We start from the raw sequence: 18,898 nt of genomic DNA, 5'->3' as shown, positions 1-18,898 counted from the left end.
TAGGTTATTTCCATATCTTGGCTATTGTAAACAGTGTGGCAATAAACATAGGGGTGCATATATCTTTTTATCTTTTCATATTAGTATTTTCATTTTCTCAGGATAAATGCTCAGAAGTGGAATAGCCAGATCATATGGTAGACCTGTTTTTAATTTTAACCTCCATAGTGTTTTCAGTAGTGGCTGCACCAATGTATATTCCCACCAGCAGTGCATGAAGGTTCCCTTTTCTCCATATCCTCATCAACAGTTGTTATTTCTTGTTTTTTTTCATAATGGCCATTCTAACAATAATATCTCATGGTTTTGATTTGCATTTCCCTGATAATTAGTGAACATCAACATTAGTTGAACATCTTTTCATGTACCCGCTGGCCATTTGTATGTCTTTGGGAAAATGTTCAAGTTCTCTGCTTATTATTTAATCAGATTGGTTTTTGTATTGAGTTGAGTTTTTTAATATATTTTGGATATTAATTATTGGATATATGACTTGCAAATATTTTGTCCCATTCAGCAGGTTGTCTTTTCCTTTTGTTGATGGTTTCCTTTTATTGATGGTTTCCTATGATGGTGCAGAAGCTTTTTAGTTTGATGTAGTCCCACTTACTTATTTTTGTACTTTTGTCGCCTTTGCTTGTGGAGTCAGATCCACAAATTCAGTACCCAGACCAATGTCAGGGAACTTCTGCCTGCATTTTTTTTCTAGAAGTTTTATGGTTTCAGGTCTTACATTCAAGTCTTTAATCCATTTTGAACTAATTTTTGTGTGTCATGTTAGGTAATGGTCTAGTTCATTCTTTTGCATGTGGATGTCCAGTTTTCCCGACACCATTTATTGAAAGACTGTCTTTTCCCCATTGTATATTCTTGGCTCCTTTGTTGTAAATTAATTGACCATGCATGCGGGGTTTATTTCTGGGCTCTCTGCTTTTTTGATCTATGTGTCTGTTTTTATGCCAATATCATATTGTGTAGTATAGTTTGAAATCAGGAAGTATACCTCCATCTTTGTTCTTCTTTCTGATATTGTTCATTTTGATCAAGGTAGTGTCTCCCAGGCTTCTCCTCTGTGAAGTTAATCTTTTCCACTTTGTAATTAAGTTTTGTGTGGTGAAGTACTTTGAAGCTATGTAAGTTTTCTGTAACTCATCAGATTTTCAGTTTACTCATTCATTTATTTGTATGAGTGGATTAATGGTTTCCTATTTGGTGGGTTATAGTCTGTTACTATCATTATTTATTTTGATGTACAAATGATCCTTGATTTGACCAGTGAGAGAGCCCTTTCAAGCTGGTTTTTGTGTCTTTTTTAAATGTCTCCATCATTCTTTGAGCAGTTTCTAGCTTTCTGTCATAATAAAATGTTTCAGGCTCATTTGTCATTTCTTTGCCCCAAGTCTGGAATCAGCCATTTCTCCAAAGAGCCCTGGTTTCTTTCACTGGAGATGGGTATTTAGAAACCAAGATCTGAGTGCTAGATATACTCATTGCTATTAGAGTGTTGCTGCTCCTAGACCCTCTAGTGGACCAAGCAAGGAAGTATATTTGTATGTATACATATACACCTGCATATACGTATACTAACACATTTGCATTTATATTTATTTGCATATCAGTGTATTTATCGAAAACTATGAGTTCACAGCAATACCTTCCATTCCATCCAAGTTCTCTCCCTTTCTATATTTATAGCTTCCTTCTCTGATAGTAAGAAACTTGGCTTGCATTCACCTTAGTCTATAGCCTTATTTGGCCAACTCCCCCCATATGTAACCATACTTCTGTCTCTGTTATCACCCTCTTTCTTAAGCACATAATGTCCTCACCCCAGGAGGGCTCTGACAGACTCTTCTGAGAATATTTTGCACACACTCTGTGAAGGGTAGCTCCTAGTTTAATAGTGTCTGCTCTGAATATTGAGATCTAATATGTCCATGAGGAGGCTGAGTTACAGTTTTATATATATTCAATTAATGCATTTAGGTACAATTTTGTAGACTTGCATAATTTTTTTCTTTTAGGGTATTTTAGTAAAATAAATCAGAGTAAGAGAATCACTGTGACTTTGAAAATGATTAATACCTTATTTTGCACTTAATTTATTGTAAAATACTACTATTTAATAGCTAGTATATAAATACATATGTATATTTTAGAGACTAAACACATCAAAAAGAGATCACCCTTATGCCCATAGCTCAGCTCAAGAAATACAGTATTACCAATACTTTGAAGTCCCTTATGTGCCATTCTCTGATTGCATTCCTCTCCCTCCTGAGAGATAACCACTCTCCAGCATTGTGTATTCATTATTCCATAATAGCTTTCTTATTAATCTTTTGTAGATTGCTGTTGTGGCTGTGATGTGCAAACCCCACAGATGCCCACACATCAGTTTTACAGGAAATATATGTGTGTAAGTATGATGATTTTCTTCAAGCGTGTGTGTGTGTGTGTGTGTGTGTGTGTGTGTGTGTGTGCGCGCGTGTGTGCGCGCTTTAATTGAATTAGTTAATTCCCTAGAGCCTTAATCAGTGCATGCTGGTAATATTTAAAACTTTGATTCAGTAGATGCATAAGTTAGTTCTTTGAAACAAGCAGCCATTGATAGGATGTTTCAGTGCTTTAAAACTGAAATATATATTTTAATATGTTGCAGTAAACAATAAAAAATACATTGTTATAGAACGTGAAAGACTAAAAGTCTATTAACTTGATAAATGAAACAAGGAGATATGAACTGCCTAAATTCTGTCAGAAATTCAAATGAGTTTGGATCAGAAAAGAATCAAAAAGTTATCTCTATACATAACCTTTAAACTTCTTAAATTTAGATAATTGGAAAAATAGGCAGAATGCATGATTCTAGGTAGGAAGATTAAATGAAAGATTTTCTTAAGTATAGTTACCAAGAGAGCACTGTGAGTATCATTCTAAACCTAGGAAAAATTAGGTGCTGTTACTTGCCCCTAAAAGTGTAAATCTCTGAAATAATAGTGACTGCAATATTCTGAAAATGACTACTATGATGTTCCTCATATGTTTATTGTGTTTACTTGTCAGTAGAAAATATATTAATTGTAGATACTTTAAAGGTAGACTCTTCGATTAGGATTTGAATATGAAGCTTGTTTGCTCTCAGAATTTTATGGAGACTGCAGATACTTGAACTAGACTGTTGAACTAAATTTTGTATCTGACATCTTCATTCCTTGGTTGTATTGGCAGATACTGCCCTGGTGGACCTGATTCAGATTTTGAATATTCAACCCAGTCTTATACTGGATATGAGGTAAAGTAATATGAGGTTGTCCTGAGGAAGTTTGACATCATACTTTACCTATAGTGTGCTCTTACAAGTACTGACTTTCTTAAATTATTTTTATTTTTAATTTTTCTCCTGATTACAGAAGTTCATTCATGAAATATTTGCTGAGTGTCTACGTATATTGCTCTAGTCACTGGAGAAATACTTAACATAAGCACTTGTTGTTACTGTATGTTAAACTGTTGTAAGTCTTCACAACTTTAAACCTTACAGCAGCACCTTGAAGGCAGGCACTATTATCCTGGCTTTATGAATAAGGAAACAGGCTTTAGAGGCCCTAAACAATTGGCCCAGAGATAACACTGCTAATTAGTGACAGAGCCGGGTTTTGAATTTTGTGTTCCTCACCATGATATCATAGTGCTCCTTCAACAGTGAAAAATGGATAAAGTCCCTAATCTTATGGAATTTACATTCTAATCATAAGAGATAGACAATAAAGAAACAAGAAGAAAATATCAGGTACTACCAGTAAATGCTAAGTAGAGAAGTAAAATCAAGTGAGGTTTGTAGAAACTGAGTAGATACTTTAGCCTTGGTAGTTAGGAAGTGACTGAGGAGATGATACTTAAACTGAGTCTTGAATGACAAGAAGGAGCCATGCAAGAATATCAGCAGAGAGCATTCCCAGCAGAGAGGATAGCTAGAACAAGGAGCCATGGTAGGAACGACAGTGGGGTGTTCCAGGACATAGTGGGTAAGGGGAAGGATGAGATTGGAGAGACAGATGAAATAGGTTGTAAGCTGGACATAGAGTTTGGATTTTGCTATAGGTGTCCTGAGAAGCCGTTAAGGTTGAAAGCAGGGGAATGATGCGATCCAGTATAGGGTTTTAAGAGATCATTTGATGGCTGTGTGGTTAAAGGATTAGAGTGGGGGCAAGAGTGCAAGCAGAACAGCAAGCAGGCTTCTTTTGAAGCAGTCAGCCTTTTCGGGAAGAGGTCAGCAGCCAGAAGACCATTGGACTTTTTCTCTTATATATGGCATTTCACTTTTTACTTGTTTTCCATAGTTCACATTTTTAAAAATACAAAAGGAATTATTCGGTGAAAAGGCTCCCTCTCGTTTCTGTCCCTTAGCCACCCCTTTCTGCTCCAGCAGAAAGTGACCCTGGAGATTTCATAAGTGTTTACACAAAGATAAATATGATTCAAGGAGATGCCCTGCTGTTCAGAATCTTAAGACAGTGGGGATGGAGACTAGCCAGATGCTATTCAGAACAGTATTTTGATCCCTAAACTGAGAAAGGAAGGAAGGAGCACAAGAGAATTTTATTTTTAATATAATTCTTTTGAACTACTTTTTATTTTCTATTCAATGTGGGCCCAGCAGGAGATTTTTCTCTTTTTCTCTTAGCCAACCTCCATGCGAGCTATCCGTGCTAGATATGACCCTTATCTACAGACAAGACACCGAATAGAACAGGTAAGTTTCTAAAAAGCATTTTTAAGTTAGATTTTTGTACATACTTAGAAGGTATTATTGTTTAATTTGAGTTGAACCTGAAATAACTAAAAGAGTGCCTGTCCCCTTGGTAAGTTTTTAATATCCATCTGAGGGAGGAAGACTATTTTGCAATACCCAGCAAGCTCAAAATCACTACTTCCTTTAGAGACTATATTATTTTCTTTAAGGGTTCTATATTCTTTAAATTTCTTTCAACTTATGCAGACTCATTAACCATATGAAATTTACAGATGGAGATGTGAGAAAGTTCTTAGACAGTAGGTGGATGGATTGAATTTTTGCTTCTATGAGCCAGATAAGAAGTTATTGTGACTGGTGTGCCAGGGTGGGAATAGGGAATTGACTGCAGAAGGGTGTGAGGAACCCTTAGGAGTCCTGGGATTGTTCTGCATCATGACTGTGGTGGGAGTTACACAACTGTAAACACTCATCCATACCCTTCCAGTTGTACACTTAAAATTAATTGATTTTATTGTATGTAAATTATACTTCAATATAACTGATGAAAAACAAGTAGTACTGTTTAAATGGCCTTGCTCTGCTTGAGAAATCTGAATACAGATTTCCTTTTTTATAGTTTTATTTTAAACTTGTCCGATTTAAAAAAGTGTGAGCACCATCTATAATTTTTACAGTAACAACACCTAGTAGGGCAACTACAGAATCTCAAAAGGAAAGTAGTACATACCATAGTCATTAAGTCACTTCTCTGTTCATTTAGCTAGTATCGGTGAATACCAGCCAGTTCATATTTTCACCTCACTGTCACCCAAGCACGTGTGGATCAGGATTGTCAGCCATAGGAGAGGACCTCACCTGGGTGCAACCTGTATAGTCTAGAAAAGCATGTTCTAAACTGACCACTGCTTCAATTTCTTTTTTAGCTATGATATTTAATTCATTTAAAATGTTTCAGTAGAGTGTAAAATGTTTATGTTTACCAAAAAGAGAATGGGTTTTAAAAGGTTTAGAAACTAGCATACAGCAGTGATTTTTTTCTTCACTGTAAATGCAATAGAATCACCTGAGTAGTTTCCAAAACATATGCCAGATTGTCACCTCAGGAGTTCTGATTAAGTCTGGTTTAGGGTCCTGACAAGGTATTTTGAAAAAGGTACCCAGAATGATTTTGTTGTGTTTCCCTTGTAAACAATCATAGTTTTTTTTAGTATTTATATATATACACACATGCACACACACACACACATAAACATACTTACCTATATACTTACATGCACACCTATATATACTTACATATATATTTTCATGCATATGTATATATGAATACAATTACAGAAAGATACAAATAGGTATAAATTTTGATTTGCCATTGTCAGAAACAAACATTTAAAAAGGTGCCTTTTTGTCATATTAAGTGTAGACATCCTTTACATAGAACATTAATTAGAGTTCATAGTTTAGTAGTCTACTTGACCCAGTTTTTCTCAAGCCTGAGATAGGGCAAGAAATTTTTCTTTTAATTGAAGTATAGTTGACACACAGTGATACATTAGTTGCAGGTGTACAACATAGTGTTTCAACATGTCTGTTATGCTGTGCTCACCACAGGTATAGCTACCATCAGTCACCATACTGTGCTGTTACAATATCATTGACTGTATTTTCTATGCTGTATCTTTTATTCCCATGATTTGTTCATTCCATAACTGGATTCATTCATTCCATAATTTATTCATTCCTGTATCTTCTGCCCTTTACCCATTTTGCCCATCCCCTCCTCCACTTAACCCTCTCATAACTATCAGTGTGTTCTCTGCATTTATAGGTCTTTCGTCTTTTTATCTGTTTTAGTTGTTTAGATTCCACATATAAATGCAATCATACGGTATTTATTTTTCTCTGACTTATTTCACTTAGCATAATACCCTCTAGTTCCATGCATATTGTACACTTGTAAATGGCAAGATCTCATCCTTTTTTTTAATGGCTGAGTTATATTCCGTTGTATATATACACTGCATCTTCTTTATCCATTTGTCTCCCAGTGGGCACTTGGGTTGCTTTCACATCTTGGCTATTATAAATAATGCTCCAATAAACATAGGGACACATACATCTTTTTGAATTAGTGTTTTTATTTTCTTTAAATACCCAATAGTGTAATTAGTGGATCATGTTGTATTTCTGTTTTTAACTTTTTAAGGACCCTACAATATTTAAATACCTGTTTTTAAAATTTAGAATCTTGGCTTATTATAGTTGGCAAAATGAAAAATCTGTACCGTTCTCTCCACTAGTAGAGAGACATAATATTTTATAGTTTATCAATCAGATTTTTATGTTGTTTTTTCTCCAGAAAGCCATGCCACCTGTGCTCATAATCTTCACAACTGGTTTAAAACTGCATTCTTAATTTTTATTTCTAACCTGGTGTTCTTTTTCTTCCATTGGCATCAAGCCCTGATTATGTTGCACAGTCACTGTTTTTGTTCCCAAGGCTTACCGCAAGGTCTGACATAAAAAATACATGATCAAGAAGTATTTATTATGTTGCATATTGTATTATTATATTTGCCCTTACTGCTTTCTAGTTTATATTCCACATGTTTTTAAATTTCCACGTAGGTATTGATGTCAAGCTTCTTGTTTATTGTTTTTAATTGTCACTTTGCCTCCTCAAGCTATAGTAATTTTTTTTTTCTTTCAGACTCTGGAGTGTATTTTTTAATCCAAACCTTTGCTAAATATGTTTAATTGCTTTTCATTTTTAAACTATACTGATGAAAAAACTACAAAATAAGATTAGAGATTTGCAGTGCCTTCTTAGGGTAATTGACTGTATCCATCTAATGCTGATGAATTTGTATGTGTTTCAGTTAAAACAACTTGGTCACAGTGTGGATAAAGTGGAGTTTATTGTGATGGGTGGAACGTTTATGGCCCTTCCAGAAGAATACAGAGATTATTTTATTCGAAATTTACACGATGCCTTATCAGGACATACCTCCAACAATATTTACGAGGCAGTCAAGTAAGAAATCCTTATTTTATCATATTCTGCAGAGTGGTTGTCAGTTTATCCCCTGAGCCGCAGCCTGTGAGAATTCCTTTTGTTCTACATCTACATTCCTAGTTCTTTTTTGCGCGTGCGGGGGGGGGGAGGGGGGTTGTTATTTTTATTTGCATATTTTGGGTGGGTTATAATTAAATATATTTTCTAGTTTTATTGAGATAGAATTGACATACGGCGTGGTAAAAGTTTATGGTGTACAGCCTAATGACTTACATATACATTGTGAAATGGTTACCACAGTTACTTTCACATCCATCACAATCACATCCATCGTCCTATACATTCCTAGTTCTCATAGTTACTTCTTTTTTGTGGGAAAGGATTATTTTCATTGAAATAGTTAATAGTTTTTTCTTAATAAGTGAGTGTGGTTTGTTGACATTTGTATTCTCTGAGAAAGAGTGATTCATTAAATCACTAAAGGTTTTTTTCAACCTTAGGCTGGTCTAAAGTACAGGAGTAGTTTTGATTTGACCAGTTGAGTTTTCAGCCTCCTCAAAAAGAACACTAGGGGTACACTTTGTCCAAAACATTTAGCTGCCATACAATCAAAACAAGTTATTTTTTAATAGCTATTATTAATAACTACTAAAATTTCTGTTTATGAATGAGATCACTTTTTCATTCTAATTGGCAAACAAAATTATGCATTCTTTTGATACGTTGTATCTCCGTTTTTAGCAAAAAGAATACTAAGATTTCATATACAGTATTTCAGAAGTTTCAGGAAAGCCTAGTTAGTTACCATATACTGTTCCCTCTTATTTATCAAATGTTTATGGAGGGCCCACTAGGGGCTATGCACTGCTTTAGGCACTAGGAACAGCATGGTGAAACAAGATAGGTATTGTCCTTGCCCTTGTGGTGTTTATTTCTTTTTTTTTTTTTTTTAACGTTTTTATTTATTTTTGGGACAGAGAGAGAGAGAGCATGAACGGGGGAGGGGCAGAGAGAGAGGGAGACACAGAATCGGAAACAGGCTCCAGGCTCCGAGCCATCAGCCCAGAGCCCGACGCGAGGCTCGAACTCACGGACCGCGAGATCGTGACCTGGCTGAAGTCGGACGCTTAACCAACTGCACCACCCAGGCGCCCCTTGTGGTGTTCATTTCTACTAGTTCAACAAATATGAAGTGCTATGGTGGAGATAGATTACTGTGATAGAGATTAAGACTTTTCTCCAGACGAAGTGGTAATGTTTAAGCTGAGACCCAAAGTATATGAGGAGGAATCAGGCTAAAAGCAGAAAAAAATATGACAGAAGCACTGAAATGGGGAAGATTTTCGGGTCTTCTAGGAACAGAGAGGAGGCCAGTGTGACTAGATTCCAGTGAACAAAAGAGAATCTTAAGGTGAGCTTAAAGAGTTACGTCTGGGCCAGAGAATAGAATGCTTTTGAGGAGCTAAAGTTTTATTTGAAATGCAGTAGGAAGTAGATGAATGGTTTTAAGCAGGAGAGTGACACATTTCAGGTTGATAAGCAGGTCATTCTGTCTATTGTCTGGCTAATGGATTAGCGGAGTACAAGAGTGAAAGTGAGGAGCCAGATAAAAAGACTGTTAAACCCATCATAGCTCACTTCAGGGTGGTGGCAGTGATGATGGAGAAGAGAGGATGGATTAGAGTTCTGTTTTGTTGTTACAAATGCCAGGACTTTGGATTGGGTTGAGGGTAAGAAAGGAAGGAATCAAAGAAGATGCTTAGCTTTTGGTTGTAGGAAATGGTTAATGGGTAACGCCGCCGTATCCTGAGATGGAAAAGACATGGAGGAACAGGTTTATGGGAGAAAATCAAGAGTTTTACTTTGGATACATTAAATTTGAAATGCCTAGGAAATGTTCAAGTGGAGATGTCAGGTAGGCTGTACAAGAGACATCCAGGCTGGCAATGCAAAATTGGGATTATCACTCCACAGATGGCATTTATAGCCATGCAAGTGGATAAGATCACCTAATGTGGGAGAGTTGCTGGTTTCTGAGGTATATTATGTGAAAAAGCAATTTTTAGAGCAATTCTTACAGTCTGGATCCATCATATTTGTGTATATCCACATAAATGTAAATGCATAGAAAATGTGAAAGGGGGGTGAGAGTGATGATTATTATAGGCATGAGTTTGAGCTGAGGAGGAAAGGACATAGGAGAATGGGGGTGAAGGAGCACATTTATGGTTGGGCTGGACATTGTGATAAGCATTTATTTAAAACTCACAGTCAATATTTGAGTTCGGTATTTAAATTATCCCTGTTTTTGGGGTGCCTGGGTGGCTCAGTCGGTTGAGCGTTCGACTTCGGCTCAGGTCATGATCTCAATGGTCCGTGAGTTCGAGCCCCGTGTCGGGCTCTGTGCTGACAGTTCAGAGCCTGGAGCCTGTTTCAGATTCTGTGTCTCCCTCTCTCTCTGACCCTCCCCCGTTCATGCTCTGTCTCTCTCGTCTCAAAAATAAATAAATGTTAAAAAAAAAAAAAGAGCTTTAAAAAAAAATAATAAATTATCCCTGTTTTTACAGGTGAGGCAGTCAAGGCACAGAGAGATTAAGCAACTTGCCAAAGCTACAAAGGTAGTTAGTTGGTGGTGGGAGTCGGGCTGTGAAACCCAGGCGGCTTTGCTTTAAGAGCCTGAACTTTGCTATAATGCAAGAAACTATGCTACGTGTAAAAGTGTGTGAAAATGTGTGTCTGTGCGTGTACGAGCACGTGTGTGTGTACACCACCAGAGCTTCAAAATATTGGAAAAAATATCTCTCTGGATTTTTTTTTTTTTTTTGCACTCTTCTTCCTGCCTTCAGGCTTTTCTCTGGCTTCTCTTTTATATTGGGGAGAGAGGGTCATATAGCTAATTACAAAGTTGTTTCAAATAGTGCCCCTCTTAGAGAATTTTTTGTAAGGTGATAAGTAGAACCAAAGTTTGAATGAATCTAAGGATGGTTTTCATTACACCGTAATTAAAATGGTTTGTGATACACAGTAGCCATAAGTAAATGTCTGAATGAATTTTGTGTGAATGATCAATCTATAGGTCAAATACTGACAGCTAATGACTTAGGTAGGGCTTAGAATAGGGACATCTTTTGTGTCCTTCCTACTTTCCCTGTTGAGACCTTTGGCTATCAAGTGTATCTCGAGGGACCTGTATAAAGAGTCCAGCAGCTGGGAGAGTGTGTGTGAGCAACCTACTTTGTTTGATTGCCTCTAGAGAATGTGGTAGGTTAATTGTATGTCCACAAATCTAGGTTTTTAACAACAACTGGCTGGTGTGATTTCTTCCTCCTACATGGGCTTTAGTAGCAAGATAAGATAGTGACCATACTTTTTTTTTTTAAGTTTATTTATATTTGAGAGAAAGAGAGCAAGTGGGGAGGAGCAGAGAGAGAGAGAGAGAAAGAGAAAGAATCCCAAGCAGTCTCCGCACTTCAAACTCACGAACAATGAGATCATGACCTGAGCTGAAATCAAGAGTCAGGGGCTTAACTGACTAAGCCACCCAGGCACCCCTAACCATGTTTTTACTGCTCATTCAAAATCTTGATTATTCATGAATATAAGTCATGCTTAGTAAAACGCTGAAGTGTTTGAAACTTTAGAGGAATAATGATGTAACCCAACCCATTCTTCTTAATAATACCGAAAATCAAATGATAGCTTAGTGTAAAATGCAGTTTGAGAGAAAACAACTTTCATTAGTTCAAAGCCCCATGACACTGAAATGGCAACAGTACCTCAGAGTTACTAAAATTCATTTAACTCTGAGAATTCCCTGGTGAGATAATCTACAAGACCATTGACTTTTTGTACCCACACTTATATATCATATACTCTTTTCTCAGTGCAGCTGTTATTGTGTTGAAGACCTTGCTTATTTTTTTAAATGTTTATTTGTTTTTGAGAGAGAAATTGTGCGCGTATGCGAGCAGGGGAGGGGCAGAGAGAGAGAGGGAAACGAAGAATCCAAAGCAGGCTCCACACTGCCAGTGCAGAGCCCAATCTGGGGCTTGAACTCACAGATCATGAGATCGGCCTGAGCCAATCACAGCTTAACCGATTGACCCACCCAGGCACCCTGAAAACCTTGCTTAGTAAGTGGAATTGAATATACGTATCTTGGACTTGCCCCACCCTCCCAGCCCCCATAAAAGTTTGCCACAAAGCTTTTCAGTGTATAGTTTGGGTCCCCTGGGTCAGGTGAGCTAGGCTAACTGGAGATCTGCCTAATGAATTTTTAGGATATAGCTAGTTTGACATTTTTATCAATTGAAACTTAAAAATTTTTGCTTATTCTTGGAGTAAAGTTTTAATTTTATTTTTACAGAAATGTTCTAGTGTCTTCTTTTGTAAGTTGTCTGTTGTTGGGGTAAAAATAGAGTTTACATTACAACTATCCAGCTTCGGATCATGATATGTTTGTAGAAAAAGCCAAAAAGCCTGTTGGAAAAGAAAGCCCCTTTCTGTCATGGACTAGGCAAGGCCAACATTGTTTTGTTTCTGTTCTTGAATTTACCTCAAGAGGGCAACAAACACTTTACTTTCAGATGAAAATTTATATATGATTTGAGCCTTCATTGCAACAGATCTCATGAATGACTCTTGGGAAACAATAAAAGTACAATCTGGGAGCCTTAAAACCATCCATAAATGTTACACTGAATCATGCCAACCCACACTTGACATGTTTTGCTCTTTTCTCCTGGTCTCTATACTTTTATGAGATAATCTGAAAAAAAGCTGATTTGTGGCATCTTGTTTGCTTTGTTAAGGTAAATTTTTACTACTAACGCCCTACAATAAAGGTGGTATTTTGTTTTGTAGGGAAATGTTGTTATATAGTTCAAAGAAATAGTAATCTGGTTTGTACTATAGAACTAGAGACATAGCAAACCATTTTCTAATGTTAACATTTTGTGAAATAAAGAACAGCCCAGAGATACTATGTTTTGTACATAATATGTTTTCTCCACATTTTTGGAGGTGATCTTTAACTTGCCGTTCTTTATATTATCTTTCACTGAGAGTATTTGTGAAGACTGTTTGGGTCACCCAGTGTGGCTGACCTTTTTCAGATGTAAAGTAATGAACTTCATTTTTATTTTAGTGTTAGTTGATATTAGCTGTTTGTACTTGCTGACTACACAAATGTAATACTTTCATTAGTGTATCAGAGGTTTTTATTTAAAAGACTAATTTTAAATTAGGTTAAAAATTACATAGTGACAGATGAGTCAATGTTTAAGGTTACAGTGTTTGGTCAAATTAGAGGTTATTAGCTCGTGTTAGCCTCCTTTGCTATCCTATGTCTAATCCAATCAAAGTTTAGACCATGTTTAAACCTGATTATTTTACTTTTTACTTAAAAGATTAAAAGTTAAGGTAAGGAAAAGCCCCCAAAAGTGAACCTGGTTATTATTTACAGCAAGTTAGTAGCAAAAAGTATGCTATATCCTTGCAAATAGAAAAATTGAAAAGCTGAGTGAAATAGAGTTCAAGGATAAAGCAGGTGTAGGGTTTCTGTGAAGGCGCATTAAATCAAGCAAAGTGATAATCACTCATTTCCATCAGCTAGACTGAGACTTCAGTTGTCTCCAGAAAGCAACAATTACTGGTGACTATTGTCCTCTAAAAATCATAGCTCTGGAGATGAAAAGGACCGGCAGTGGGATCTGAGTCACCCATTCACCGGAATGCAAATAAATATTGCCAAATAACTCAGAGTAACCTTTTAAAATAGTTTTATTCCTCTTTAATCAGTCCTGCCCAGAAGCAGTTTTATGTTCAATCTTTAATGCTCCTTGGCTGTTCTCAAAAGATGCTATTTTGAAGGGTAGTTACCCATCAAGGAGTGGGTGAGTCATACCTTCTCCCAGTGGAATTTTTAATTCATTTCCGTTCCTTCCTTTTTTGCCCCTCATCAATGACTTTAAATCCTCCAGCTGTGTCCTTATGTGTCTTGGAAAAAAGCTAGAGAGCTAGAGCGCTAGCTTACTGCTGGATACTAGGCCTAGAAGACAGTTTCATAGACTTGCAGAAGTTAGGAAGAAAGCAAAAGCAAATCTCCTAAGGCTTGCAAGTGACTATTTTCTGCCTTGGTGCCCTGGGCATTATTTCCGGCAGGTTTCAGACTTGCATTTCTGGGCTTTGGCTCTAATACTCCCCACCCCTTACTTTATATATTTACTGCCTTTACTCTCTCTCTTGGTCAACCAGATTTTCATGGATGGTGACCAGAATCCTTAACATTGGCAGTCCGACCTAAAATAATCTCAGTCATCTATGATGCTGTTTTTCTTCCAGCATCTTATATGAAGCAAATAAAAATTGAAGGAACTTGTCAGGTACTACATACTTGTCACCTGGATTCTACAGTACTTGCTTTATCACATACTTATCCAACTATTCATTTCTGTACCCTTCCATGGATCCCTCTTTTTTTAAGCATTTTGAAGTAAGTTGTACACTTCAGTACACTTCTTTCCAAATATGTCATCGTGTACATCATTAACTAGTTCATTTGTTGCTATCTTTTGAAACAAAATTACATACAATGAAATGCAAAGATCTTAAGTGTACCATTTGACAAGTTCTAATAAATGCATATACCTGTGCATCAAAACTCTGTTAAGATATAGAACATCCCAGAATGTTCCTTCATTCCTCTTCCCATTAAATCCTCACCTGTACCTCCCACAGGCAATCATTATTCCTTTTTTCCCTTCCACATTAACCATATAGTATATACTCTTCTGTGTACCTCTTCTGTCACTGAGCATAATATTTTGAGATTCATCAATGTTGTTGGGTATGTCTTTGTTACCTTGTAGTGCTGAGTAGTATTCCACTGTATGCATAGACCACAGTTTATCCATTCTATTGATGGACACTGGGCTGTTTCTAGTTTGTGGTTATTACAATAAAACTTCAGTGAACATACTCATACAAGTTTTACTATGAATATAGTATTTATTTCTGTTAGGTAATAGCTAGAAGTAGAATTGCTACATCATATGTTTAATTTTTTAAGAAACTGCCAGACATTGTTCCAAAGTGGTTGTAACATTTGTACTCCCACCAGTGATGTATGAGCATTTGGTTGTTCCACATCCTCACCAACATATGGTGTTGTCAGTCTTTTTAATTTTAGCTGTTCTAGTAGGTGTGTAATGGTATCTCATTGTGGCTTTAATTTACATTTTCTTGATGACTAATGATGATGAGCACTTTATTATATGCTTGTGTTTTCTGTATATATTTCTTTTGTGAACTGTTAAACTCTTTTGTCCATTTTTTTTGGCGCTGTTTAAATTCTGGATACCAGTCCTTTGTTGGATCTGTATTTGACAAATATGAAAACCCAGTCTGTGGTTTGAGTATTCATTATATTAAGGACAACTTTAAGCAGAAGTTTTTATTTTGATTAAGTCTAATTTAGCAATTTTTTAATTTAATAGTCATTGTTTTCTGTATTGTTTTTGTTAAACTTGTGCTTACTCCCAAGAAGATACATGACAAGATTCTCTCCTGTGTTTTCTTCTACCTGCAGTTATAGTTTTTTTTTATATATATTTAGCTGCCTATTTAGACTTGTGGTCTATCTTGGATTAATTTTTATATATACTGTGAGGTAGGATTTGTGGTTTCTTTTTTCCTCTTGGAGGTAGATACTGTTTCAATATTGCTTGTTTAAAAACTTTCCTTTCCTATTTGGATTATATTGGTGGCTTTGTCAAAATTGATTGACTGTGCATGTGGAACTGGGCTCTGTTCTGTCCCACTAATCTATTTCTCAGTTCTTATGCCAGTAACACTGTCTTGATTATTGTAGCTTTATAGTATATCTTGAAGTCAGGTACTGTGAGTCTTTTTTGTCATTGTTTTTCAAGATTGTCTTGGATATTCTATTTCCTTTGCATCTCTACGATGTAAAGTTTAGAATCAGCTTGTCAACTTCTGAAAAGTGTGAGAAAATTGGGATTGTATTAAAACTATAGAACAGTTTGGAGAAAATTGACAACAATATTGAGTCTTCTGATCCATGAACATCGTCTGTCTCTGTTTATTTAAGTCTTCTTTAATTTCTCATAGAAATCTTCAGTGTAGAGATGTTGTTAGCCTTTTGTTAAATTTATGTCAAAATATTTTTGTGTTTGTTGATGCTACAGAAATTGAACTTCTTAAAAATTTCATTTTCAAATTGTTTTACAGATAGTGTATAATATGTAATTGATTTTTGTATGTTACATTGTATCCTATTACCTTACTAATTTCACTATGTAGTTCTAAAAGTTGTTTTTGTAAATCTGCTAGGATTTTCTTCATAAACAATCACTTAATTTACAAATAAAGTGAGCTTTAATTTTTCTTTTTGGATTTGCATGCTTTTCTTTTTCTTGCCTTACTGTAATGGCTAGGACATTAGTACAGTGTTAAATAGAAGTGGTGAGAGTAAGCTTCTTTGTCTTATTCCCAGTAATACAGGTGAAACATTTAATATTGCAGTATTAACTGCAATGTTACTTGAGGGGTTTTTTATAGATACCTTTATTGAAGAAGTTTGCTGAGAGGTTGTATCATTAATTCAATTGTCTAATGATTTCTCTGTATCTATTCAAATGATCACATAATTTTCCTTCCTTATTCTGATCATGTAGATTACTTTTTTTTTTTTTAATATTAAACTAACCTTGCATTCCTAGCATAAACCTGTTTGGTCATAATGTGTTATCCTTTTTATATATCATTTTACTAATACATTGGAAAGGATTTTGTGTATATGTTCATGAGAGATGGTGGTCTGTAGTTTCCTGTTTTATAATTTCTTTGTTAGGTTTTGGTATTAGTGTTATTATGCCAGCCCCATAAAACATGTTAGGAAGTGTTCCCTCCTCTGTTTTCTTTTTTGTTTGTTTATTTTTGAGAGAGAGAGAGACAGAGCACAAGCAGGGGAGGAGCAGAGAGAGAGGGAAACACAGAATCCAAAGCAGGCTCCAGGCTGAGCTGTTAGCCCAGAGCCCAATGCAGAGTTCAAACTTTTAACCCGTGACCTGAGCCAAGCCATATGCTTACCTGACCGAGCCACCCAGGCGTCCCCCCTCCTCTGTTTTCTAAATGTTCATATAAAATGAATGTTAATCCTTCCATAAGTGTTTGCTAGAACTGACCAGTAAAATTATCCAGGGCTGTGTTTTCTTTATGGAGAATTTTGGATGATTGATTGAATTCCTTTAACAGATAAAGAAAGAGATATTCAGATTTTCTGTTTCATCTGTGTCCATTTTGGTAAGTTGTATTTTTCAAGGAATTTGTCTACCTCATCCTAGTTGTCAAACTATTTGGTATTAAGTTGTTCATAATATTCCCCTTTATGCTTTTAATGTCTATATAATGTTAGTGATCACCCCTCTTTCAATCCTGGTTCTGATCATCTGTGTTTTCTCTTTTTTTCTTGATTAATCTAGTTAGAGGTTTATCAATTTTGTTATTCTTTTCAAAGAACTGACTTTTGATTTTATGTCCTCTATTTCATTGATTTCTGCTTTACTTTTTTTTTTATTATTGTCTTCTACTTTCTTTGGGTTTACTTTATGGTTCTTTTTCTATGACTTAGTAAGGTATAGAGGCTTGGCCTTCATTATAGACTTTTTTTCTTTTCTAATGTAAGTATTCAATGCTTTAACTTTTCCTCTAAGCATTATTATGACAGAATCCCACAAACCTTGGTATGTTGTATTTTAATTATTATTCCATTCAAAATATTTTTTTAAGTCCTTTATATTTTTTGACCTACGATTTATATAGAAATGGGTTCTTTAATTTCCAAATTACCAAAAGCGAGTCTTTCTTGATATCTTGTTGTCAATTTCTAATTTAATGCCATTTGGGTTAGAGAGAGCCTATTCTATATAATTTAATTTTTTTAAGTTTTTTTTTGTTTTTTTTTTTAATTTTTTTTTTTAACATTTATTTATTTTTGAGACAGAGAGAGAGCATGGACAGGGGAGGGTCAAAGAAAGAGGGAGACACAGAATCTGAAACAGGCTCCAGGCTCTGAACTGTCAGCACAGAGCCCGACGTGGGGCTCGAACCCACGAACTGTAAGATCATGACCTGAGCCGAAGTCGGATGCTTAACTGACTGAGCCACCCAGGCGCCCCTATTTTGTTTTGTTTTTTTAATTGAGACTCATTTTGTGGCCCCGGCATATATGGTTTCACTTGGTGAACATACTATGTATATTTGAAAGAATATGTATTCTTTCAATGGTTCAATGTAATGTTCTATAAATATCAGTTACACTGGTTCAATGTAATGTTCTATAAATATCAGTTAAATTCAGGTGATTGATAGTGTTACTTTTTTCTGTTATATCGGTTGCTAAGAGAGAGTGATATTAAAATTTCAAACCAGGAAAAACTGAGAACAAACTGAGGGTTGATGGGGGGTGGGAGGGAGGGGAGGGTGGGTGATGGGTGTTGAGGAGGGCACCTTTTGGGATGAGCACTGGGTGTTGTATGGAAACCAATTTGACAATAAATTTCATATATTAAAAAAAAAAATTTCAAACCAGGATTGAAGAATTCTCTATTTCTCCTTTCAGTTTTGTTAATTTTTATTTCATTTATTTTGAGACTCAATTATTAGGTGCATACATATTTATGATTTCTGTGTTTTTCCTTATGTATGAGCTTTTAATCATTATGAAATGTTTTTATCCCTGAAGTTTCCTTTAGTTGATGTTAATTTATTACAGTCTTCATGTGTTTACTGTTTTCCCTATGTATTACTTTTTCCATCCATTTTCTTTCCACGCATATGTGCCTTTATATTGAAAGTGGGTTTCTTCTAGACAGCAGTCTATAGTAGTTGAGTCTTGGTTTTCACTCATTTTTATATTGTCTTTTAACTGGAGGGTAATCTGTTAACATTTACTGTAATTATTGATGTGATGTATTTATTGTAATTATTGCATCTACTGCTTTAATCATCCCCTCACTTTGGTTTTCAGTAGCCAAAAATAATAGTTTTAGTGAATACTGTTATTGTCTAATTCTGTATAATGCACCTTTTCCCTGTTTCCTTTA

General features: G+C 35.6%; 1 protein-coding gene across 1 annotated transcript in view; it reads left to right on the top strand.

Moving 5' to 3' along the window:
- ELP3 (elongator acetyltransferase complex subunit 3) overlaps positions 1–18,898 on the top strand; it is a 98,824-nt gene that overhangs the window by 20,521 nt on the left and 59,405 nt on the right. The window contains exons 4-7 of the mRNA XM_047091706.1: positions 2,349–2,419; positions 3,232–3,295; positions 4,688–4,756; positions 7,636–7,790. Coding sequence (XP_046947662.1) covers positions 2,349–2,419; positions 3,232–3,295; positions 4,688–4,756; positions 7,636–7,790 — 359 coding nt within the window. The remainder of the gene's footprint in view (positions 1–2,348; positions 2,420–3,231; positions 3,296–4,687; positions 4,757–7,635; positions 7,791–18,898) is intronic.

Source organism: Lynx rufus, unplaced genomic scaffold (assembly GCF_022079265.1).
Source record: "Lynx rufus isolate CCGP_SWC_20201006 ecotype Redwood Valley unplaced genomic scaffold, mLynRuf1.p SCAF_3, whole genome shotgun sequence".
Taxonomy (NCBI): Eukaryota; Metazoa; Chordata; class Mammalia; order Carnivora; family Felidae; genus Lynx; species Lynx rufus.
Note: the sequence above shows the minus strand (reverse complement) of the source record. Positions and strands in the feature narration are given on the sequence as shown.